This window comes from Onychomys torridus, chromosome 5 (genome assembly GCF_903995425.1).
Source record: "Onychomys torridus chromosome 5, mOncTor1.1, whole genome shotgun sequence".
Classification (NCBI taxonomy): Eukaryota; Metazoa; Chordata; class Mammalia; order Rodentia; family Cricetidae; genus Onychomys; species Onychomys torridus.
Window position 1 is genome coordinate 41,604,322 of NC_050447.1, and position 24,403 is coordinate 41,628,724.

Here is a 24,403-nt window from a genome sequence, read left to right on the forward strand (position 1 = left end):
TATGGGAATCTTTTTTCATATCTATGTCAGCATATAAAGTTATGAATTTCCTGTGAGCACTAATGATTTGCATTATCTGCATTTCCCATTGTTTCTGCTTTCATTAAAGCTGAAGATACTCCTTAATATCCCATGGATTTAATATCTGGTTCATATGTTCATATGATGAATATTGACCTAATTTCTAATGCTGGAAGAATTCTCCAATCTCTGTTAACACTTTATACAATTTCTGTCATAACCAAGTATTTTTTTCTGAAGGATTTAGTTTCTAAAGATGTATTAACATTCTAATGGTCTGGCATGTGTTCTACTCTGCTGTAATATTTTTCATAAATATCAATTAACTAAATTTGGCTGCTGTTGTTCACATCTTCTGTATCCTTGTTTATTTATATTTATTTATCTATCTACTTATTTTTGCCTACCAGTTCTGATCACTTTTTACTAAGCACGGAATCAACACCTATCCTTATGAGCTATTTCTCCTTTGGCTTTTGTCAGCTTGGTAGTAGTGTACTTTGAAGCTTTGTCTTTAAGTATCTAATTATTTAGAGATGTTATGTCTTCTGGTTGAAGACATCTCCTTGATCTTGGAGCTGGGGATGTACCTCAGATGGTAGAGTGCTCACCCAGCATACATGAAGCCTTGGGTTCAAACTCCAGCACCACACAAACCTGGTGTCCGTGGGCACTTCTGTAATTTCCAGTACTAAAGAAGCAAAGCAGGAGGCAGAGTAATCCTTGTCACCATATAGTTGAGTTCAAAGCCAGTCTGGGATACATGAAACCCTGTCTCAAAACCAGAAATCTTTGACCTTTATATCATTATGGTATTACTTTGAATTCCATTTTCTCCAAGAGTAAGATAGTAACACCCAGAGACACAAACTGAGAGGCTCTAGCAGTCTCAAAGACCAATGTACAGGAAAACCCAGAGAAAAAGGACCTGGAGCCCAGAGCAGGTATATCCACACCCTCATTCTAACCCCCATGCCTTTGCTGGGGTGCTGGAGCACAACTGTACTCTGCCCTTGAGTTTAGGAGGCAGATAGAAACTGGGGGCGGGGGGGGGAGTTTAAGGCCAGCCTGGTCTATGTAAGGAGCTTCGGACTAAAAACTAAATGAACAGAACTGTCATCTTGGAGCGCCTTCTTCTGCTCGCTTGGACACCCCACCCGCGCAGTCTTAAGAAGTGCTTCTAGGTGCTTAGACACAAGAATCCTGACTACCATAGCTTTCCCCTTCATCATCCAGCCAATGGTGATCCAGCCGAATCCTCAGCCAACCAGAACGCAGCAGTCCCTGAAAGCCCCACCCCTCTCCCCCGCCCCAGGCTTAAGCTGGCTGGGTTCACAGAATCTCTCCTTGCCAGTGGGGAGGGCTCGTGTTGCCCACACATACCAGCCCTAAGCAGCTTGCCTTGGCTTCCGCAGTGCCCCTTCCCGCAAGGTTGGGGCGGTCCAGTCTCCCAAGAGTCAGTCCCACAAGCAGAGCCCCGCCTCTTGCTTCAGCATCCGAGTCCCATAGGCTGGCTGGACTGCGCGCGACGTTCTGATTGGAAGGAGAGCCTGTCCGTCAAGCATATGCTCCGCCCCACCACCGCCCCGCCTCGCTTGTTGAATAAAGGAGAGTGAAGTTGTCCCAGTTCTGAGGGAGCGAGTTCATTGGTTCGGCATGATCTCGCTCCAGTCAAGAAAGGAACAGGCTCAAGGTTTCGGTTAGAAACAGCGACATGTCAGTCAAGGGATGGCATTTGCCAATTGGCGCCCAGTATTTGCAGAGGAGCTACCAGAATGGGGCGGGGCATAAGGGAAAGGCTACGCTTGATTGGGTGGAAGGAACCAGGCCCCTCCCTCTTGGCCCGGCGTGCAAGCTGCGCCCTCTTCAGCCGGTAGTCCTTGGTACAAGAAGTGAGCCGCTCGCGTCCCCAGTTCTCAGCTGACGCTGGCTGCATCCGGGAGGGGGTGGCTCAGAGAAGATCCCATAGAGTTTCGTGAGAGTCCCGCGCCATGTCTACGGTGAGGGAACGCAGCGTAAGGCAGCCATTGGCGCTACCGGGGAGTAAATAACGCTGTGAAACCGGAAGTGTCCCGGGAGGCGTCGCTTCCGGAAGTGTGGCATATCCCCCGCCCACCACCACCACCACGACCACACCAGGAAGTGTGGTGCCGCCGCGGCTCCTGGAAGTGTTGCTGTCCACCCAGTTGAGATACGGAGTTGAAACAGGTGTTAATGTGTCATTGTTTGCGGAGGCTCACCGGACCGTCACCCTTCCGAAAGTGCCGGAGGGTGCAAGTATTTGATCATGTTTTTGAAAGTCGCGTCCTAGGGGAAACAGCCCTAGGAATGTATCCAGGGGGCCTGGCTCCCTAACGGCTTTTAAGAAGTTTTCTCTTGCTGCCCATCACCCTCGATTCCCCTTCTCCCCAGGGATGTGCAAATGGAGGCCGGAGGAGATAGTGCTGTCCCAGCCTCCGGGGGCTTGGAGGACTTGGTGGACACGCAGTTCCCCATTGAGGAGGCTGGAGACAGTGAAGGGGTTCACTCGAGCACGCCGGATCCCGGAGATGGGGACCCGGAGGACACAGGTATAGCTCCCCTCAACGGAGCCTTGGAACCAGTCCCTGGGGGTTGTCATTGCTAGCTGAGGGGGAAAGGTAACGGGAGACCAGAGGGCAGTCTTTGGGGCCCCAAGAAAGTAGCTTGAGCTGTAGCTCAGTCAGTCGTTGGTCACAGAATTGCTGGTTTAATTGAAATCATTGAGAAATGATAAAGAAGCCAGGGGGTGTCAGCTTTTGTCCGGGAGGGGCAAGATGTTTCCTGTCATGAGGGGTCAAGGGTACGAAGATGGACTGTGCTAATTTGTCTGGAAAGTCTCATTTTAACATTGGAGTTCCCACATCCCGGGACACCCTTCTGTTGTAGGGAAATCAGAATGTACTTACCTGAGCTTAGATCCTTGAAGAATCAAGAAGGGTGTGTTTGGGCTCAAAAAGGGTCATCTTTACAGATAATGGGAATTGAGACAAGTTACTTGGGTATTTGGAAGCATGGAATTATCAGTACACAATTAAGAAACTATGAAAACATTGGGTGTGAGAAAATTAGATGAGGCTGCATGTCGATGATTGTCATTGCGTGAGTCAGTAGACAGCAGTGCCAACGGGAATTTGTGTGTGTGTGTTGAAGGAAGCAAGGGCTTTCATTATGGATTCAAAATAATAATCTTGGAGGAAGAGCAGGTGGAGATCATGAAAGCCTTGTGTGTTAGTGATGGTTAATGGTGGCCAGTGGTGGAGTGGAAGAGCATGGATCTGTCATGTAAGGTTATTGAAGACTAAAGTGTTGGTCATATTAATATATACTTGTTGGGGTGCTAATGTAACAGGATGAGTAAATAGGGGGAGTGGTTGAAGGTTAGGGGAGTCCTGGTGATCTGGATGCCAGTGGCTGTTAATGGCCACAATAATGGGAGAAATAAGGACCATTGCTGGGAGTATGGTTAACCAAGAGAGTCCGTGGGCATCTGTGAGCATCACTGGGGATTAGTGGATGTGGATGAGGGTAAAAAAGGACTAGGAGAGTCAGTTGGTGTATTTTAATGGTGGCCATTGAGGGGTACGTACACATCAGAATAGAATAAATAAGGGGTCAGAGAAGTTAATAAAGAGCCCAGCAGATAAGCAGATTAATAGTTATTTGGAGAGTGGGGTGCTTTGAAGACCTAGGAATGGCAGTGTTGAAAGGAAATAATGGAGGAGCCAGTGAACAGCAGTGAGAACATGTTGGATTATTTGTGTTTTAGGGTGGGGCTCATTGAGACCTTAGTGTCAGTGGACATAGGTAGGAAGGTTTCGGCCATCATCATCCATTGTTCACTGAATAGCTAGGAAGACATATAGAGATCTTTGTCAGCATGCCTGGGTCATTGCAGGTCATGGGACTGGTAAGGCTTTGATAGATTGTTGAAACATGGGGTTAGAAGGAGATGAGCCACTCAGGGCTCCCTTTCAGGATCCAAGGCCAAGGACCAGCCACCCAGCCTCCTATCACCTTTGCCTCCGGCTGAGGCCCCATCAAGCACTTGTGAGCACTGGAAAACTACAGCTTCAGATGGCAGTCCCACTGGAGAACCTGAGGGTAGCTCTGAGGGCCAGGGAGAAGACCCCAGTGATGGGGACCCCAATGATGGTGACCCCAGTGACGAGGACTGGCGCAGCCAAAGGAAGCACGTGTTTGTGCTGAGTGAGGCAGGCAAGCCCATCTACTCACGGTATGGTAGTGTGGAGGCACTGTCTGCCACCATGGGTGTGATGACAGCCCTTGTGTCCTTCGTACAGAGTGCAGGAGATGCCATCCGAGCCATATATGCTGGTGAGTGAAGAGAAAGGGGGCCATAATGGGGGCTGGTGGCTAGTAGCTGGGAATATGGCTGGGGGTTAGAGGTCTATGTCACTGGCCACGGGTAGATCTGCCTGTCTGCCTGCCTACATGGGTCTTTAGCCACCAGAAGTGAGTCAGTGAGGGTGACTGTATGGAGGCCCATCTCTTTGGGTTCCATCCAAGTGGTTGGCAGTGTACCACCTGGTTGTCTGGGAGTGAGGATGTGTGCTGTATGACCTGGCTTTGTCTCAGTCCTTGTCCATCTCCCCATTCCCACCACCCTGACTCCACGCTGTCTGTCTAGATTACCTGATTCCTCCAAAGCCCACATCTTTACAAATGTCCCAATATCCCTAGCTTGTCCTTGCCCTAATTCTGGTGCTGGCAGAGGAAGAGTGCAGGCTTGGGCCAGGTGCTGTATCTATTGGAGCGTGTTTGGGAAAGGTGTCCTGTCTGATTCCTTGGCTCATTCTTGGTCTGCCTCTGCCCCTGCACACTTCTCCTTCCCCTAGAGGACCACAAGCTGGTGTTCCTGCAGCAAGGCCCACTCCTGCTGGTGGCTGTGTCCCGGACTCCACAATCAGCAGCACAGCTGCGGGGTGAGCTGCTTGCAGTGCATGCACAAATTGTGAGCACACTGACTCGTGCAAGCGTGGCCCGCATCTTTGCACACAAGCAGAACTATGATCTACGTCGTCTGCTGGCTGGCTCAGAGCGCACACTGGACCGGCTCCTGGACAGTGTGGAGCAAGATCCTGGTGCCCTGCTCCTGGGTGCTGTGCGTTGTGTGCCTCTGGCCCGTCCCCTGCGGGATGCCCTGGGCACACTACTGCGGCGCTGTACAGCCCCAGGCCTGGCCCTGTCAGTGCTGGCGGTTGGCGGCCGACTGATAACAGCAGCCCAGGAGAGGAATGTGCTGGCTGAGTGCCGACTGGACCCAGCTGATCTACAGTTACTGCTTGACTGGGTGGGTGCACCAGCCTTTGCAGCAGGTGAGGCATGGGCACCTGTGTGCCTGCCTCGCTTCAACCCAGATGGTTTCTTCTATGCCTATGTGGCCCGCCTGGACTCCATGCCTGTCTGCCTGCTGTTGCTTGGTACCAACCGTGAGGCCTTCCATGCTATGGCTGCCTGCCGACGCTTGGTTGAAGATGGGATGCACAACCTTGGTGCCCTGCGGACCCTTGGGGAGGCTGCCAACTTCTCTAACGGGCCAGCAGCCAATGCCCCTGCCTACAGTGTGCAGGCTGTGGGAGCACCTGGCCTCCGGCATTTTCTCTATAAACCACTGGACATCCCTGACCAACACCGCCAGCTGCCACAGTTTACCAGGTGGGCCCTGACCCTACAGGCAATTGAAGACATGTCTAACCAAGGCTGTCAGCATCTTGTACACATGAGTTAAAGGAGATAGCCAGCCATGCTCTAGAAAGGGGGAACAGACACTTCTCTGTTCTAGTGGGGAAAAAGGCTCTCCTTCCTAGTTTAATGGGGGCACCTTGGCTTACAACACTGGAAACCCTCAAGCCTGATGTGGGAGGCTGAGCCCCATAACCTAGCCGTGGGGGAGGCGGGCCTTTCCTCACAGTGCCTCCCTCTGTTGCAGTCCTGAGCTAGAGGCCCCCTACAGCAGAGAGGAGGAGCGACAGCGACTGTCCGACTTGTACCACCGCCTGCACGCTCGCCTCCACAGCACCTCCCGGCCCCTGCGCCTCATTTACCATGTGGCTGAGAAGGAGACACTGCTGGCCTGGGTGAGTTGGTCAGGCTGTCAGTCAATTCGTTCTCTACAAGCCCCCACACCCTGCCCCCCACCCCGTGATGAACCTTTGGCCTTAGCACCTCCCATAGGCCCACTGGAACTTGCCAAGCTCTGCCTTTTACCTGCACCACTAACCCTGTGGCCACATGTGTCTTAAACTACAGAAGGATTCCTCACTGTCTGCAACCCTGACTTAGCCCTGCTGTTCCTTTGCTTTCCCCCGTGAGCAATCAGGACAGGGTCTTGGACTTTCAGGGATTTCATCTGCAACGATCACTGTGCTCACCAATTCCCTGTCTACCAGTCTAGAGTCCCCGGCTCTCCTTGACCAGTGTAGGTTCAGGACCACTCCATGCCCTCTACCTGGGACTGTTAAAGTTCAGCTACTGAGAGAGGCTGGTGGCCAGGCAGGCAGGCCCATAGGAAGTAAAATCTTTCTCATCACGTTCTTTAAATAACAGTGCATATTAATATGGATCCAGCATTGTTCTAGGCTAGGGATTTTTTATTTTATTTAAATAACATTTTTTTTCATTTATTTTACATATCAACTGTAGTTTCCCCTCCCTCCTTTCCTCACAGTCCTCTCCTTCACTTCCCATCTACCCTTCTCCCCTTCCTTTTCCCCTCCTCCATCTCCATTCAGAAAGGGCAGGCCTCCCATGGGCTTGAACAAAGCATGGCTCATCAAATTGAGGCAGGACCTAGTTCCTCCCCTTATGTCAAGGCAGGGCAAGGTAATCTAGCATGGGGAACAGGTTCCCAAAAGCCAGCCAAGTGCCAGCGACAGGTCCTGATCTCACTGCTAGGAGCCTTACAAAGAGACCAAGCTACATAACTGTCTCACACATAGAGAGGACCTAGGTCAGTCACAGGCTCCCTAACTGTTGGTTCAGAGTCTGTGAGCTCCCCCAAGCTAGATCAGCTGTCTCTGTGGATTCTCCCATCAAGACCCCCCTGGCTTATACAACCCCTCCTCCCTTTTTTCAGCAGGACTCCCAGAGCTCAGCCCAGTGCTTGGCTGTGGATCTCTGCATCTGCCTCCATCAGTTACTGGATAGAGTATCTCTGATGACAATTAGGGCAGTCACCAATCTGATTACAGTAGATGGTCAGTTCAGGTATCTTTTTCACTATTGTGGGTTCATGGGAGTTTCCTTAGCACCAGGTGTCTCCCTAACCCTGAAATCAAGTCTCTTTCTTTACTCTCACCTTGTCCTGTCTCCCACACCCAGCTCGCCCAACCTGCTCCCTCAAGTTAGCTGTACCCACAAAAACAGAGGCAATAGATAATATCACACCAGCAAAACCCAAAGAAGGGAAACACACACTACTACTACCACCACCACCCAAACCAAAAAATAACAGGAATTAACAATCACTGGTTATTTGCATCTTTAATATCAATGGACTCAATTCCCCAATAAAAAGACACAGGCTAACAAAATGGATACAAAAACAGGATCCATCCCTTATGCTATATACAAGAAACACATCTCAACTTTAAAGACAGGCACTACCTCAGAACAAAGGGTTGGGAAAAGATTTTCCAATCAAATGGACCAAAGAAGCAAGCTGGTGTAGCTATCCTAATAGCTAACAAGATAGACTTCAAAGAAAAATTAATCAAAGGAGATGAAGAAAGACATCTTATATTCATCACAAGAAAAATCTATTAAGATGAAGTCTCAATTCTGAACGTTTATGCCCCAAATACAAGGGCACCCACATTTGTAAAAGAAACATTACTAAAGCTTATTTTAATTTTCAAGTAATTTTGGAATGGGATGTGGCAAAGCCAGTATAAAGAATTACCATAAAAAGGCCAAAGGTAAACTTTCACAAAACTAGTGGCTCGACAGAGCAGGAAGTTAACACTGCTCTCTTTGCCATGGAGTCCACAGACTTCATTAATATTCTGCCAGTTGTCCATTCATGTCAACTTCCTGATCCAGAACCCAGTCCAGGATCACATGCTGGATCTGTTTTTATGTTCCCTGGTCTCATTTGTTCTGGAAAGTTTCCCTAGGCTTTGTTGCCTTGTGGCCTTGGCACTGTCAAAGGACATCAGCAAGCTTGCTTATAGAGTGCCCCTTGACTCGGGTCTTTCGCTGCTGGACCATGATCAGGAGAGGTGGGGGGGGGGGGTGAGCCAGTTTCTGTACTGTCTCCCCCAGGCATGTGATGCACGCTTGGCTCACTGAGTTAAGGTGGACTCTGCTACACTTCTGCTAGAAAGTTAGTGTTTGCCCTTTGTAATTAGCAAGCACCTGTGGCCTGTGTATTTGTGGGGTTTAGACTTCTACTCCTCTCGCTTTAATAGGCCTCTCTGATTTGAACTTGCAGCAGTTACTGGGTGTTTGCCTGCTGGTGGTTTTTCTAACTGCCCTACTTTTTACATTTTAGTTAGGACTTCATGTAAGAACAAACTACTTATTGGATTTTTTTTTTTTTTTTTTTTTTTTTTTTTTGGTTTTTTGAGACAAGGTTTCTCTGTAGCTTTGGAGCCTGTCCTGGACTAGCTCTGTAGACCAGGCTGGCCTCGAACTCACAGAGATCCACCTGCCTCTGCCTCCCAAGTGCTGGGATTACAGGCGTGCGCTGCCACCACCACCGCCCGGCTGGATTTTTTTTTAATTAAAAATCACATTTATTTAGTTAGCACATGTGTGTGCGCACATGTGTTGAGTGTAGAGGCCAGTGGACAGCTTGTGGGAATCCATACACTCCTTTTACCAAGGTGCCAGGCTTAGTGGTGAGTGCCTTCATCCACTGAGCCATCTCACTGGCCCCAAATCTTATATTTTAGATAAATCTGACCTCATGTGATAGCTCTTGAATTCTGTAGTCTAAAATATTTTCTAGCATTTACTGCAGTTATTTCTGACTTAGCCAGTGGACTCCCTGATTTAGGCAGCCTGAGCCTGGTTTCCCATTGGCAAGTTTCTATCACATATGAGCACAGCTTGCTTACTTTACTTACTACATCCTTCATGGACTCAGCCATTTTGCCAAGAAGCCTTACTATCTTCTTCTAAAGAGTTGACATTTTAAAACCAAGATACAGCAGGTCCAGGGTTTTTAATCAGGTGTTTGGGGGAAGGTGTGTCGAAAAGGTAGCCTCCTGGTGGAGAGAAGGCAGTGAGCTGCCTGGGTGCCCTCAGGGAGGAACTGCCTATGCATAGAGGAAGTACTGAAGATCTGAGGCTGGCTGTGTTTTAGGACCAGCAAAGAAAGACCAGAGTTGCTGGGACAGAAAGAGAACATTGAGAAGTAGCATAGAAAAGACAGCAGAGACTTCTGGGGTAAGGTATTGGGTTGGTGTGAGGACCATGTTGTACAAGGCTGTAGGTGATAAACACACAGGGGCAGGAGCATAGACCAGCCTTGTATGTAATGACTGCTCACCGAATATTGAGTGTTGGTGTGACCGTTATCTCTAATCCACAGATAAGCACATACACAGAGACACACACACAGTCACAATGACCCAGTTGAAGCCACTGGTCCAGCTGCTTCTTGTCTGCCCTTGACAGCATAATCCCAGATTGCCTGCCTTAGCCTAGTAAGCCACATCCAGTTGCTGCTAGGCATGTCTTCAAGCTTCAGGGCACACAAGGTTGGGTTGAGGCGCACAGGATTGTTCATGGCTAGCTCTAGCCCATCTGACTATCTCCCCTCCATCTCCACAGGTGACGTCCAAATTTGAGCTCTATACTTGCCTCAGCCCCCTGGTGACCAAGGCAGGTGCCATCTTAGTAGTGACGAAGCTCCTGCGATGGGTGAGGAAGGAAGAGGATCGGCTTTTCATCCGTTACCCACCCAAGTACTCCACACCCCCCTCCTCCTCAGTGGAGCAGGCCCCCAACAATGGCTTGTTCACTGGACTCTGAATGACTGCTAGAGTGACCACATTTGGCTTTTAAATTCTGTCTCTACTCTGGAAATGTGGGTAGAAGTCTGTGTGGGGCTGGTCCCTGTTTCCTCGGGCAGGTGGGCAAGATCTCAGGGTTTGCCCACAAATGGGAGAAGGGGACAGCAGCCAGGAGCACAGGTTGTGCTCTGAGCCCCCTCAGGCACCTCCACATTTAGGAAAGCTGAATGCCTCCCTTTGCCTCACCTCCGCAACTAACCTGAATGCACTGCACCCTCTGTCACTGGCTGTTCCCTGCAAGCCTCCTCTAGGCAGCACAGCTTGCTACCATGTGCATCTTCCAAGCAGACCTAAGTAAGACTGGGCTGAGACTCTCCTCGGGGTAGGGGCGGGTCACGCACAAGGGCTCTAGAATTTGGAATGCAGGGCTAGCCTATGCTTGAAACCAGCCTAAGGAAGTTTGAAGAAAACTACAGCAAGGGCCTAAAGTTGAATCCCACAAGACATTCTTCTGTCCTTGGTGGCCTTTTTTTCCTCCATCATTTTTCCCTACTTTAAAATACAAACAAGCCCCACCAATTAGGGCCGTTTCTTACATTAATAAGGTTTCCTCCAGTGTAACACATGCCACGTGACTTCACCCAGCGGCCAGGATGCAGCTTTGTGAAGACGCTCTTAGCCTCTAAGGCTTCTACTTGAGAGAGAGCTTTCTTTAGGCCCTTTTAGTGGAGACCTGTGAACTGTGAAGGACACGGACAGGGCTTGGAACTCTATTGCCATTTGTTCTGGACGTCGGCCGCTTGCAGCAGCAACCTAAAGGAGAAGAACCTTTGAAGAACTTGTATACACAACCCTCCTCAACAGCCCACTACCCTGCTTCCAGCCTTGATCAGCAATATGGCCCTGGGATTGTGCGCATGCGTGCCAGCTATTAGTTGCGTTGCAGATGTTCTGCGCTTGCTCAGAGCAGGTACCTGCGTTGCCCCACCCCCTGGTTTCCTGCAATGGCTGTAGCAGCACGCGCTGCTTTTCTCTGCCGCTGTTTTCCACTTTTTTATGGCACATGCGCAGATGCCCCACATTGGGAAATGGCTGCGGAGCTGGAGCCTTTGATGGCGGAGAGGCTGGGACCTGAGGCGCCTGAGGATGCCCGAGGTAGTGGGGGCACACAGGGTGGAAGGGAAAGAGAGGCTTTGGCTCATTAAAATAATCGAGAGTAATTTTTTTAGAAAAAATGTTTTTAGCCTATTGAATTTTTTAACTTCCACACAGTGGAAATAAATAACATGCCTGTTCTCATCACCTAGGTAACTTGCCACCTTTATTGACCCTTTTTAAATACTTAAATAGTTCATCTTAGGACCCGGTACTAAGCAAATCAGAAAGGGATAGTGAGACTGTCACAAAAACTGCCCTGTTGCCACACAGCCGGGGGAGGCACTCCTCGATGTCATTCGCAGCCAGCCTACATGATACTACAGGGATTCTTTTCAAGGCCATTGAGAAGGGTTTTCTCACAGTGTTCAAATTTGTTGTGACTCAAGTCATGACAGCTTCTCCCCTCACTGGGGCAAGGAAATGGAGTCCAGCCTAGAAACTACTGGAATTTGCAGTTCTTTGAAAAGAAAATGTCTCACGGTAAATCCACCAGAAGAACATTTTTGTTTTGATTATAGAAAATTCCCAAACATTCTAAAGTAGAGAAAATAGCATAGCCAGTGACCCGGACCCTGCTTCAACAGGTGTTCAAACTTTGTATGTATACCCACCTTCCCTTCCTGAGCACCAGGTCTGTCACTACATGACCAGACACAGGAGGCGGCATCTTGCCAGACCTGTCTATTCAGATTCCAAAACAATGGGTGTGACCTTCAAGTACTGCAGTTTCCCCGGGCACCCGAACCGCCTGCTTGGTGCTTGGTACATAGTGATTTTTTTTTTTTTTTCTTTTTTCAAATGGGTGAATAATGAAATCATTTTTAACAGAATTTGTCTTAAATTGCAGCCACATGTTGGGTGCCAGTTTTCAAAGAATAAAAATCAGACAGCAACTAACCATGCTTTATTAAGCATTTGATACACTGCCACAGAGATTTGAAAACTTAGCATCAACCTTTCAAATCCCTCACTGTAGAAGTAATGAGGGACTTCACTGGCACTAGAGGAAGTTGGAAGGCATATCAGGTTACGTTTGTCAGCCATTGAATTGGGCGCAGGGGGATCTTTCTTAGCACCAGTGGCATCCAGGCCTGCTGGTGGAGGCTTACGATTTTAGCAGATGCTCTTCCACATCTGTGGCTTCCATGCTAGGTAATCACAGAAGATTGAGTACACAAACACATGGACCAAGGGTAGGCAGTGGTGACTCAGGACAGATACAGGAAGTGGTCCCAGAAGTGACCAAATTAGGGATAGCTGTGCAGAGTGTAGATTTTCTGAAAGAAGGGAATAAACGGTTTTCAGTTGATTTAGTTGTTCATTTATAAAAGATGGACCCCAGAAGTTTTATTTTTATTATTGAATAGTTGGGATTGAAACAAGAAAGGAAGGGGAGCACCAAGGAGAGCCGCTCGGAAAGCGAGGTAAGCACACTTCGGTAACTGGTTAAGGGCCTTGGATTGGGGAGGCCAAATGGAGGTCTCTTGTGATTCATTGTTTTATTTATCACTTAGAAAAATAGGTAGTAATGTGTAATTTAAAATATAAGAAGGAAAGGGAAAGGTGAGCAGCACCTGAGGATTATACATTAACATTGGACCAATGGTAGCTCCCAGATTTTAATGGCTATTGTGCAGTTACTTGGAGTCTCTGTATATAGGAAATATGCACTGGAATATTAAATATTAATGGGCCATGCTATCTGCAAGTTACAGTTGAAAAACACTCAAAACATGGAGGCTCTGATAGAGTACCACAGCCTATTTCTACGACTTTTGTGTACATCTGAAATAATTTCAAAATAAAATGTTAAAAGGGGACGTATCCTCCACAGGCTCTTTTCTTTTGTAACAAGGAGGGTTTTTGTTGTTCATGGAGATATTAGATTTAAGACTTAAATTAAAATTTTCAAATTTTCTTATCACTTGGGGGCTGGAGAGATGCTCAGCAGTTAAGAGCACTGGCTGCTCTTGCAGAGGACCGAGTTCAATTTCCAGCACCCACACAGTGGCTCACAGCTGTCTGTAACTCCTGTTCCAGGGGATCTGATACCCTTTGCTGACCTCCACAAGGATCAGGCACACATGTAATGAACAGACACACATACAGGGCAAAACATTAAAACGTGAAAGTAAATAAAGATAATTTTCTTTAAGTTGCTCTTATCACTCACTAGGGCTCTTATGACCAGCAGTTGAAAGACAGAGAGAGGAAAACCACAGATGGAGTTTTTGCAGAAGTAGTCGCAAAGGCCAGCCGGAGAGCACATGAGCTAGTTGGAGAACATTACATGTGGTCTGAGTATTAGAGAAACTGCATGATGATTGCTAATCATACCGCATGAGATTATAGTAACACGAGAAGTAAATGTGGGTGGATGTTAACAGTCCTAGCATCTGGGCCATGTATATGAGGGTTCATCATGGCATTCTCATACTCTGTGTTAGAAAGTTTTCATAAAATGTTAAGCAAACAAACACCTTTCTCTGTTACGAGCTTTTCTTTCTTTACAAAATATTAAAATTGTTTTAAATAATAAAAATGTCTCGGGAGATACATCAACTTATCAGAGATGATTGTATCGTGGTAATGAGATTCGGGGCCAAAGAGAAGGGCAAGTTTCATTTCTTCAAAGATTTGTAGTGTTTGGACTTTTAGAATGCTATTTGGGTACTAAAATTTTTTTAAATAAGTGACACATGAAATATTTTTTCTAAAAGGTGAAAATATAGTCACTGCTGGCAGTGGTTAATTCTGAGAAGGGGATGTTGGTGAAATGAGACTTTAAAAAAAGATTTTACTTACATTTTCGTGTGTGTGTGTGTGTGTGTGTGTGTGTGTTTGTGTGTGTGTGTGTGTATGTACATGTGAGCACAGGTGCCAGAGAAGGCCAGAGGAGGGCACTGGGTCCCTGTAGCTGGAGTCAGGTGGATTTAAGCTATCTGACATAGGTGCTGGATGCTGAACTGGGTCCCTTGGAAAAGTAGTACTTCTGCCTTTGCCACATCTCATCCACCTCTCCCTCCCACAGACTTGTAATGCCATGTTCACTGTCCATGTCTAAGTAATTTAAAAAAATTAAAGTGCAAAGCCAAATGAATGAATACTAGTTTACTATAGATCCCAGAGAGACAAAAGGATGCTAAGAAGGTGAACAAGCACCCAACATTCCAACAAGATGAGCTCAAGATAAAAAAAACAAACAAGAAAAGAAAAACCACTGTACAATGTAATTTTTAATGGCTGTAAAGAACTTCATCCTACCAAAATGCTGTAATTAACTCTCCGAGGCATCTTCACGTTACTTCCATGTGTTAACATTGTTAACAGCAAAGCAGTGAAGATCTTGTCTACCTCCCCTAGTGGTCTCTTTAAGATGTATTCTTAGGAATGGAGTTTCCGATCTAAAGGAGATAAGAATGTCCTGGTGTAAACTACCAGGAAACTTGAAATAGAGCACTGGTTTTGCCAGTCAAATTTAATGATAGGCACAGCCTTTGATGTAGCATGTAGCCTCTAAATAGTATCCAGATGTATCCAGCAGGCACAGGCCAATGAAAGCAGAAGCACATATTGGATGGGATACTAAGTACCCCTCGAGCTGGCCATGTAGCTTAGCTAGCGAAGTCCTGGCTTAGCACGTGTGAGTCTGCAAGTTTGATGTAGAGCATCCCCAAAATTAATTAATTGAACTAAAAGTGTGACCCTTTCCCTGGCTTGGGGAGCCTCAAAGTATAATACATTATACATATGTATGAAATTGTTACAGAATTTTTAAAAAGTGCAAAAAAGTGACCTTATTAGGAAACAGAACGCTTTAGTTTCATTTCTGTTGCTGTGATAAACTATTCTGATAAATAGCAACTTAGGGGAGAAAGGATTTATTTGGCTTACAGTTCCAAGTTATAGTCTATCACAACAGGGGAGTGAGGGCAGGAACTCACTCAAGCAGCTAGTCATACTACACATCTGCAGCCAAGAGCAGAGTGAAACGGATGTAGCTATGCTTCCTTCTTGCTCCCTGCTGTCAGCCAGCCTTTCCCTCTTTTTCAAGACCCCTAACTCAGAATGTACCACACTGGCTGGACCCTCCTGCATTAATTAACAGTAAAGACAATTGCCAGCAACATACCCACAGGATAACCTGATTTGGGTAATTCTTCAATTGAGGCTTTCCTCTCCCATGATTCTAAGTTGTGGCAAATTAATAATTAAAATGGTTAAGAGCACTTGGCTACTTTTCCTCATGACCCAGTTTTGATTCCCAGCACCCACCCAGCAGCTCACAACCTCCTATAACTCCAGTTAGGGGGTCTGACTCCTGACCTCTGAGCACGAGACATGTAGTGCACAAACATACATGCAGGTATTTATCTATATAAACAAAATATAACTAACAAACATATAGGATCTGTGCAGATAGAACTACTGAAGATGAGGTCATACTGGCTTAGGATGGACCATAATTCAGTGGTAATACCCTTGCAAGACAAAGGAAATATAAGGCACAATGATACACAGTATGGCATTTGATGACCCTACACAGAGGGAAGACCTACTTTATAGTACTCTGTCTCCGCAGCTGAGAAAAGGAAATCATAACCATGGCATTATTTATGGCTGTGAAAGGGACAACCTATAGAAAGAGTAGGAAATTGCTCTTAAATTATGGCATATGTATAGTGGAAATCTATACAGCTACCAAAAAGAAGAAACTGATCACCAGTATACCTTGTCAGGAGAAAAATAGGAGATCTGTGACATCCTATATGACATAGTGTCCTATTTGTAGAGAAAGGATACTTGCCTGTATGTCAATCCACAGCTTGGATCACTGAATGACTTCTAAGAAGAGAGACTGGGGACCTTGGGGTCTGAGACTAAGGGACTTTCTTTACTACTATGGAGAAGCATTTTCTGCCCTTGGTCTGTGTTTATGAGCTATATTTTCTTCTCTGTCCAGTTTTCTATGGAAAGGAGCAGGTCATTAGTATTTGAGCTTTTATCATTGATTTCAAGAAGTTATGGCATTCTTCCTGATTGTTTGTTTGAATTTTTTTTTCATTTTTCTTTACTAAGAAATTTTCTACTCACTCTACATACCACCCACAGATCCCACCTCCTCCCTCCTCCCATCCCCTAGCCCTCCCTCCCAAGTCACCCCACACCCCCACATTCCCCAAATCAAGGTCTCCCATGGGGAGTCAGCAGAGCCCGGCACACTGAGCCTAGGCAGATCCAAGCCTCTCACCACTGCACCAAGGCTGCACAAGGCATCACACCACAGGCACCAGACTCCCAGAAGCCTGCCCATGCATCAGGAATGGATCCTGATCCCCCTGCCTGGGTGCCCCCCAAACAGCTTGAGCCAAACAACCGTCTTCCATATCCAGAGGGTCTTAGTCATCAGGGAAATGCAAATTAAAACAACTCGGAGATACCATCTTACACTTGTCAGAATGGCTAAGATCAAAAAACACTGAAGACAGCTTATGCTGGAGAGGATATGGAACACAGGGAACACTCTTCCACTGTTGGTGGGAATGCAAACTTGTGCAACCTCTGTGGAAATGAGTATGGCAGTTTCTCAGAAAATTGAGACCCAGCTATACCACTCTTGGGCATATACCCAAGGAATGCTCAATCTTACTACAAGGACATGTGTTCAACTATGTTCATATCAGCATTATTTGTTTGAATTTTAAAGTAATATGAGCTCGTGCTAAACCATCTGTAGAATTATGCATCATGCAAAGTGTATTTTCTTGAATAAGGAGCCAAGTACATTTGGTCCATTGTAGTTTGTTGATATAGGTTACAGGTCATTCTTTCTCTCTATTTTTAAAGATTTGTTTATTATATATACAGTGTTCTGTCTGCATGTATGGCTGCAGGGTGGAAGAAGGCACCAGATCTCATCGTAGATGGTTGTGAGCCATCATGTGGTTGCTGGGAATTGAACTCAGGTCCTCTGGAAGACTAGCCAGTGCTCTTAACCGCTGAGCCATCTCCCCATCCCCCTCTTTCTCTTTTTTATTTCTTCTGTCAATTCAAACTCATGTTCGAAAGCATTTACAATATTAACTGAACTCAATCTTAGAGATCAATGTTCATGTTTTTAGATCTCCTATTGGATATTAAAAGGACACTCAATGTAATTATGTTCAAAATTATTCAGCCCAAACCTTACAAATGTTTGGTCTTAGGGTCTTTACATCCAAAACAGAGTTGGCTGTTAAGTTCTTTGGCTTCAAGGAAGAACATTCTGTTAACTTCACTGATGAGAATATCTCTTAATTCTGGTAGTTCTTCCATTGCTGATTTTTGGTAGTTACCTATAATTGTATGAATGAAGTTGAGTGGAGAGGTACACTAAGTACTCCAAGTAAGAATACATAACCAATCACAGTGGTAATATGGAGGGAGATAGGTAATGCAACTGCTCAATATTTTTGAGGCCAAGAGGTTAAACCTAAAGAGTTTAACCGAGGTTCAGGAATGAAAGCCCACACAAGATAAACTGTGACATCAAACTGAGAGTTTAAGAGCAGAACAAAGCCACAAGTTACCTTTCTGGCAAGGACAACAGTGAATTTCCCACCATCTTCCTTGTGCCTTTAAACAGTCTAAGGGGAAGTGAGGACAAAACTGGGCTGAACAGAGAGGTCCCTGGGTCCTGCCCTCTGGTGAAGGGTCTGTCCCTGCCTCAAGTGAGGCCTGAGATAGGTAGGCACAAGTCTTTCTTAATGTCGGGTTTTTCCCCCAGTGTGTGTGTGTGTGTGTGTGTGTGTGTTGATTCCTAGTCTTCATAATATTGAGTAGATTCCCAATAGCATCGTTACCACATCACCTGTCTTTTGTATGTATTCTAGATTAGTACTAAGAAAGTAGTTCCATTTTTTGGTAGGGTCTTGCTTTCTTGTTTATTTATTGTTTCACATCCTGACTGTAGTTTCTTCTCCCTACTTTTCTCCCAGTCTCTCCCCCATTTCCCTTTCCCCAATTCCTCCTCCATTTCTATTCAGAAAAGGAAAGGCCTCCCATGGATATCAACCAAACATGGCATATCAAGTTGAGATAGAACTAAGCATCTCATTGGGCTCTTTTTTGCTTTTGAGAACAGTGTTTTGGTTGTGCATCAAGAGGTTCCTCATACCCACTTCTTTCTGCTTAAAATGATTAAGGACTGACTGGGAAATGGTTCAGTGGGTAAAGTGCTTGCTGCACAAGTGTGGACCTGAGTTCAGATCCCTAGATCCCCTGCTAAGTACAGCAGTCAGAGTCTGTAACCTGTAGACAAATTTCTAAATAGTCTTATTAAATAAAAAAAAAAACATGGAGCCAAATATAGGGATGAAAGCCTTAGAGAGATCAGGGAAATGGGGAAAGCCACCAGCCAACCTTACCTCACCAACTTGGCAGCTTCCAGATGCTGTGACTTCCTGTCCACCCACGCCTATATGCCTTGCTGTTCTGCCATCTGATTTGCTCTCTGTCCAGCTATATTACTTCCTCTTCCTACACAGCTCTGTCACTTTCTGTCTGTCTGTGTAGACTTCCATATCTCCATGGTTAACTAGTGTTGGAATTAAGGCATGTGCCACCACACATAGCTCTGTTTCCAATGTTGCCTTGAACACACAGAGATCCTGCTTGCTAAGTGATAGAATTAAGGGCATTTGCTACCACCGCCTGACTTCTTGGTTTACTTATAATGGCTGGCCTTTTCCCTCTGATCTCCAGGCAAGCTTTATTTATTAAAGTACAAATAAAATATCACCACAGTAACCCCAGCATGGAGTAAATAGGGATGAGGTTTGGAGATTTTCAGAATCAGGCTGGCTGGCCAATCTAGCTGACACGGCCAGCCTCATGTACAGTGAGAGACTATGTCACAAAAAGTACAGTGGAGTGTGACAGGGAAGTTGACTTCTGGCCTATACATTTGCTCACATAAATAAATATAGCTCCACATAGAGGTTCTTACACATGTACTGCAACATACACACATGAGTTAAAATAAATATGTATTAGCAGCATGAGTAGCCATGTCTGGATCCATCAGTTCATTAGAATTTACAAATTAGGGCTATAATTAATTGTAAAGAAATCAGTGTATAATCTGTCTTCCCTGTTGCGTGGATTAGAATTCATGATGACTTTCAACCGCAGCAGAGTCAAGAATACATTATTCTCACCCTGAGTTTGACTAGGGGAGTTCTGGGGGGTCTTTTGTCCTCTGGTGGAGAAGCTGATTCATCTAATATATACCATGATCCTTAGATACAGAGAAGAGGGTTCCCCAGGTGCCCTACTGTAGTGGAAACTACAGAATTCTCACTGCTCTTCTTCCAGGGTCTGGGTCTTTCCTGGCTTCGTCCTTACTCCTACTGGACCCTGTAATTCCGGTTTTCATCTCTACAGGGCAGGCCATGTCTTTGAGTAAGACTGAAGACTTGCTGGAGACAGTAAAAAAGCTGCAGAAAGGTCAGGTATCCTGTGTTCGAGCCTCCGATTTTGAATCAGGCAGATAGGGTTAGAATCTGAAACGGTCAGCTCACAACTCCGGAAAAGAATCCTATTGCATGTGTTTATTTCTTATTTGCTTTTATTCTTTGAGCCAAAAATGAAGTCCTACAGATAAAATTCAAAATCTTTAAGAGCATGGAAAACTTACAGGGGCACATAGATACATACACAGACACACACAGACAGACAGACAGACAGACACACACACAGACACACACACACACACACACACACACACACACACACACACACACTCCATTCATCAGCCCATTCACCTTTTCATCCATCCATCCATCTATCCATCCATCCATCCATCCATCCATCCATCCATCCATCCATCTAACCACATACCTGTTTATTCATTTTCCTAACCCACAGACAAGCAACAGTATTTATTTATTCATTAGTTATGCACCTTGAACCTAGGACCACTGTACTACTGAGCTATTTCCCCATAGCATCAGTCATTAAATGAGCAAGTGTTTTCCAGAGATTCTTTTAAAATAAACAGCATCCATGGGAATGTATTTCTTGTCATTTTAAAACCCACAAATGACAAAGGACAATACAGAGTATTTTGCACTTGGCATTTTTTTTGTTGAGAAGGAACCTGAGAGCCAGCTTTCATTGAGTATCCATTTAAGGGCTGGACTTGTTAGAGATTCCAACACAAAGCAGGTGCTCTAGAATAGCCTGTGGGTGGCTAACAGGAGAAACCCAGCATCTGATAGCAGTCCTACTCTTAACTGCCTGGGACAGCCAGGCACCTGTCCTTTCTGGCTCAGTCTGCCCTCTTTCTTCAGAGGGAAGCCTGGAACCCCAGATTGAGGACCTGATTCATCGAATTAATGAGCTGCAGCAAGGTAAATTTGGGAACCTAGACAGGACAGTTGATACCAGCAGGAAGGAGCCTGGACTTTGAGTACCTTCTACATAGGGCTGTCTGAAAAAGAATAAGCCATGTCACAAGCCGCAGGAAAAACAGTAGGGTTGCACTTGCTCACACAGTCCCTTCTTCCTTTTGTTGGTCTAGCAAAGGAGAGATCCACTGAAGAGCTGGTAGAGGCTCAAGCTCTCCAGGAGGCCATGCATCGGGAGCTAGATTCCTGTGAGTGGGGTCAAAAGAGGGATCCAGGGATCCCTGGAGCGCTGCGGGCATTTCCAAACACGGCTCAGGGCCTTCATCCAGGCTGTGCCCTCGCCTGCAGTCCCCTTCACCCATACAATTCAGATTGCCCACTGTATCAAGTTATCTTTCAGTTCACAGCTCAGCTGGCCCTAACACGACCTTTTTGGATGATTTCGTCTAAAATCAGAGTCCTACCCCTTCTGCACCTTGTGTCTCCCTCCCTCTGCTTTTGCCTAGTTTCTTTCCACGGAGCCTGTTTCTACCTGACACGGCATTTCCTTCTTTAATAGTTCACTCTTCTTTCCAGCACAAACTTGTATTTTCTTCGCCCTAGTCACTCCTTTGACTCTGTTGGCACTTAAGAGAACATGGATGTGGGGGTACGGGGGAAGGAATCGGGGAGGGGGCGCCCTGTGGGAGGCGGTGACAAGGGTAGAAAGGAGATACCTACCTCACTTCTCCCCCATCTTCTGTGTGATTTTGCCTATTGGATAAAATTGCGGTGGGGATAAGGGATGTAGCCTCCAGAGGCTGAAAGTGTCACCATGTTTCACAGTAAATGAAGAGAAAGGACACCTAGAGGAGGTCCTGTGCAAAAAAAAAGGTATCCTCCATTCTTCTTTATTCTTCCCATTGCTTCACAAAGCCCACCTTCCTGAGCAGCCACAGGAGTCCCACTGAAAGCTGGGTCGTGGGGCTTCTCTCCACTCTCTCCCCTGGCTACTCATGTGGAGGATGCACACAAGTCTTGTGAGTGCCCACCAACGTCCAAGGTCATGTGGGGCCCCTGGACTCTGCCTAACCTTGTTCTGCCAAGGTCCTTCATCAGGCTGTCTTGTCTGCTTTCTCCACAGAGGCTCTGATGCTTCTCCAGAAGCATTGCCAGGAGAGGGAAAGTGAGACTCAGTGGTAAGAGTCCTTCCCAGCTCTGCCCCAGCTTGAGGAGGAGGGACAAGAGCTAGTGTAACGAGTCCTGGATACACACTCCTTATTTCCCTTCTATGAAGCAGAGCACCAAGACAGGATAGTTCCCTGATCATTGCGGGTGGTGATAGAATAAATTCAACAGTTTGACCAACTGCACCCTTGTACAGTTTTCATGGGAAGGCACATTCGTAGGGGCAACAAGATGGACAGGGCTGTGGTCCCCAGAGGGATACATAAGGGATCACTTGTAACAAAAGAATGAGAAGCATTCTTGGAGAGAGTGGGGGCTCAGGCAGAGTTGGACTGTGAAAGATCCAGTCCCCGCCCAGGAAGCATACAGTCCAGTTGTCAGGATTCAGCCTGAGGAAGCTGGAGTTATTCCTAAGCCTGGAGTCTGGTGGGCAGCTAAGCAGGGTGTGAGTGGAGCTTGCCGGAGGAAAAGGTGCCACAGAGAGGAGGCTTTTACAGACCCCGGAAGGGGAGCATTGGCAGGACCCGAAGGCCTGAGCAGGAGGCACCCCAAACCTGACTGCCCAGCGGGTCCTGGCCCTAACTTTTCAAGGCTGGTGTCTGTCCACAGGTTGAACGCTAAAGAGCGACTGGAGGATCTGACAAGTCAGCGCAAGGACCTCTGGGAGTTCCATGTAAGCGACAATGTCCCTTCCAACCTCTACTCTTCCCACGGCTTTAGTGTGTCTGTTAGTGGTCTGGTTCCCACCCTTGCTCAGGCCCAGTGCTCCTCTCTCCTGTCACCTTTGACCCCATAACTGGCCGCTTTGCCCCACCCCTCATTTCCATACCTGGTATCCTTTGCTGGCTGTTGTCATGGCTTCTATGGATTTTGTGTTTTCTCCAAGTGGCCCACGGGAACCTCGAGAAAACCTTCATTTAGTGCAGATAGGGGCATCAGGTGACATTCCAGGCAGGGAGAGGCAGCAGTATACCAAAAGACCCTTTCCACCTCAAGTGTCTCAGGGGAAATGCATAGCCAGACTCCAGCCAAGAAGGCAAAGTAGATAGACCCTGTAAGCCTGGGGCACTGTCTCTGACATGTTGGCATCTAACCACACATGTTAAGCACTTGAGTGCAGAAGATAAGTGTGCACTTCTGATAAAGGCTGAACTTCTGGAACATTCAAAGAATAGCAAATGGGGAATGAGGATCCGAAGAGTTGTTAGAAAGAGATTCTGAGAAATATGAGGGGACATTGGTGTGAAGTGAGTCCGTAGCCACGGCAGAAACTGCAGTTAAAAAATGAGTGAACGACCCACTGGAGGGAAGGACTTTGTCAAAAGTGCAAAGAGGGATGGGCTGGAGGTGTCATCAGGACAAGGGACAGAGAGACAGGCCTCCATCCTTGCAGGTCCTGCAGCACCGACTGACCCAGGAGATCAGTGCAATGGAATGCAGCAAAGAGCAGCTGCTGATGGAGAGTGAGGCTCTCGGGCAGTGATGGGTGGTGGGACACAATGCCTCAGAGAACCCACCTTGATGTCCAGACACTGCCTGCAGGGACTTCGCTGTGTTCTCGGCTGCAGGAAGTGGAGAGGCGGCTGCAGACAGCCAGGGAGGTCCAGAACACCCCTGAGAACTGTGGGTGAGAGAAGGTCATGCCCCTCAACCCAGGCCTCAGCTCTTCCGGGCTCTGTCCTGAATCTTCCTCCCTGACACCCTGCACAATTGCTTGCTCTCTTTTCTCTGCTTTTCTCATAGGCTGAAGACGGAGCTGAACACATTTGGGGGCCAGTCACAGAGCACCACGGAAACCCAGAACAACACGGGAGAGGTAGGCACCCAGTGAATAGAAGCAGAGACTAAAGAGAAGTAAGTGGAGGCCCCTGGAGGTCTCCTGAGAAGGGGGTTTCAGAGAGGCCCAGGCATCTCCAGTATTGGGACATGCTGAGGGAGCCACTAGGAGCTGGCAGGTGCAGACAAGAGGGTGTCTGAGTAAGAGTGTCTTGTCAGCAACCTGCTCCCACTGCCCTTAGGCTGGCCAAGAGGAGCAACATCATTTGGAGCCATTGGGAGAGCTGCCAGGGACAAGGATGCCCTGCTAGGCCACGAGGGCCCACCAGTACTCACATCCCTTCAAGGCCTACCAAGAAATAAAGATGATTCCAGTGAGTCTGTGCGTGTGAAGTTTGCTGGAAGCAAGAGGCTCTAGCCATGTGGTGGGCAGGTGTCCAGGGCATCTCTGGGTGCAACATCAGCTACACTTTACTCATCAGCCATAGGCATACAGCAAATACTCAATAAAAGCTCCTGAGCAGCCCAGTGAATGAATGTCAGATAGTGAGGGCTCACCCCTTCTCCCTGGGCACGCCCAGGGGTACAGAAGCATCAACTCATCAACATAGATCCAGGCCAGCACTCCTGTGGTCCAGAGAAGTCCTAGCTCTCCCGCCCCCCCCCCCAGGTATTGTTCTCTGCAGGGTCTTTGACATCTCAGACCTGTCCCTCTCTCCTGTGGTCCCTCACAGCTGGGTTCTGGTCCCAGAGAGGCCTTTCATTGCTGTCTAGACCTCCAGGCCAACATCCTCTCAGAGCAAGTTTTCATCTGGAGTGCCCACAGCACTGGGTCTCCTGGGGGCTTTGGCAGTCACCACAGAGCTGTTAATATAGATTAGAATGGAGGTA

At 47.1% G+C, this 24,403-nt stretch overlaps 2 protein-coding genes and 1 pseudogene across 4 annotated transcripts; 2 read left to right on the forward strand and 1 right to left on the reverse strand.

The window, feature by feature from the left end:
* The first annotated feature begins 1,864 nt into the window (after positions 1-1,864).
* Mon1b (MON1 homolog B, secretory trafficking associated) lies at positions 1,865-13,004 on the forward strand. Of its 3 annotated transcripts, none has more exons than XM_036188015.1 (6): positions 1,865-2,021; positions 2,434-2,591; positions 4,018-4,377; positions 4,899-5,718; positions 5,993-6,140; positions 9,841-13,004. In XM_036188015.1, the coding sequence occupies exons 2-6, from the start codon at positions 2,444-2,446 to the stop codon at positions 10,039-10,041; spliced, it is 1,677 nt and encodes a 558-aa protein (XP_036043908.1). In that variant the 5' UTR covers positions 1,865-2,021; positions 2,434-2,443; the 3' UTR covers positions 10,042-13,004. The 3 variants fall into 3 exon arrangements, with proteins under 3 accessions (XP_036043908.1, XP_036043907.1, XP_036043906.1); XM_036188014.1 differs by lacking the exon at positions 1,865-2,021 and adding an exon at positions 2,028-2,229; XM_036188013.1 differs by lacking the exon at positions 1,865-2,021 and having other exon boundaries at positions 2,028-2,591.
* On the forward strand, positions 11,023-23,823 carry Syce1l (synaptonemal complex central element protein 1 like). Its single transcript, XM_036188860.1, has 11 exons — positions 11,023-11,177; positions 19,605-19,667; positions 20,513-20,572; positions 20,743-20,817; positions 21,395-21,442; positions 21,693-21,747; positions 22,346-22,409; positions 23,130-23,199; positions 23,279-23,363; positions 23,480-23,552; positions 23,755-23,823. The coding sequence occupies exons 1-11, from the start codon at positions 11,027-11,029 to the stop codon at positions 23,821-23,823; spliced, it is 813 nt and encodes a 270-aa protein (XP_036044753.1). The 5' UTR covers positions 11,023-11,026.
* LOC118583814 lies at positions 17,367-19,596 on the reverse strand (annotated as a pseudogene).
* Positions 23,824-24,403: the final 580 nt, after the last annotated feature.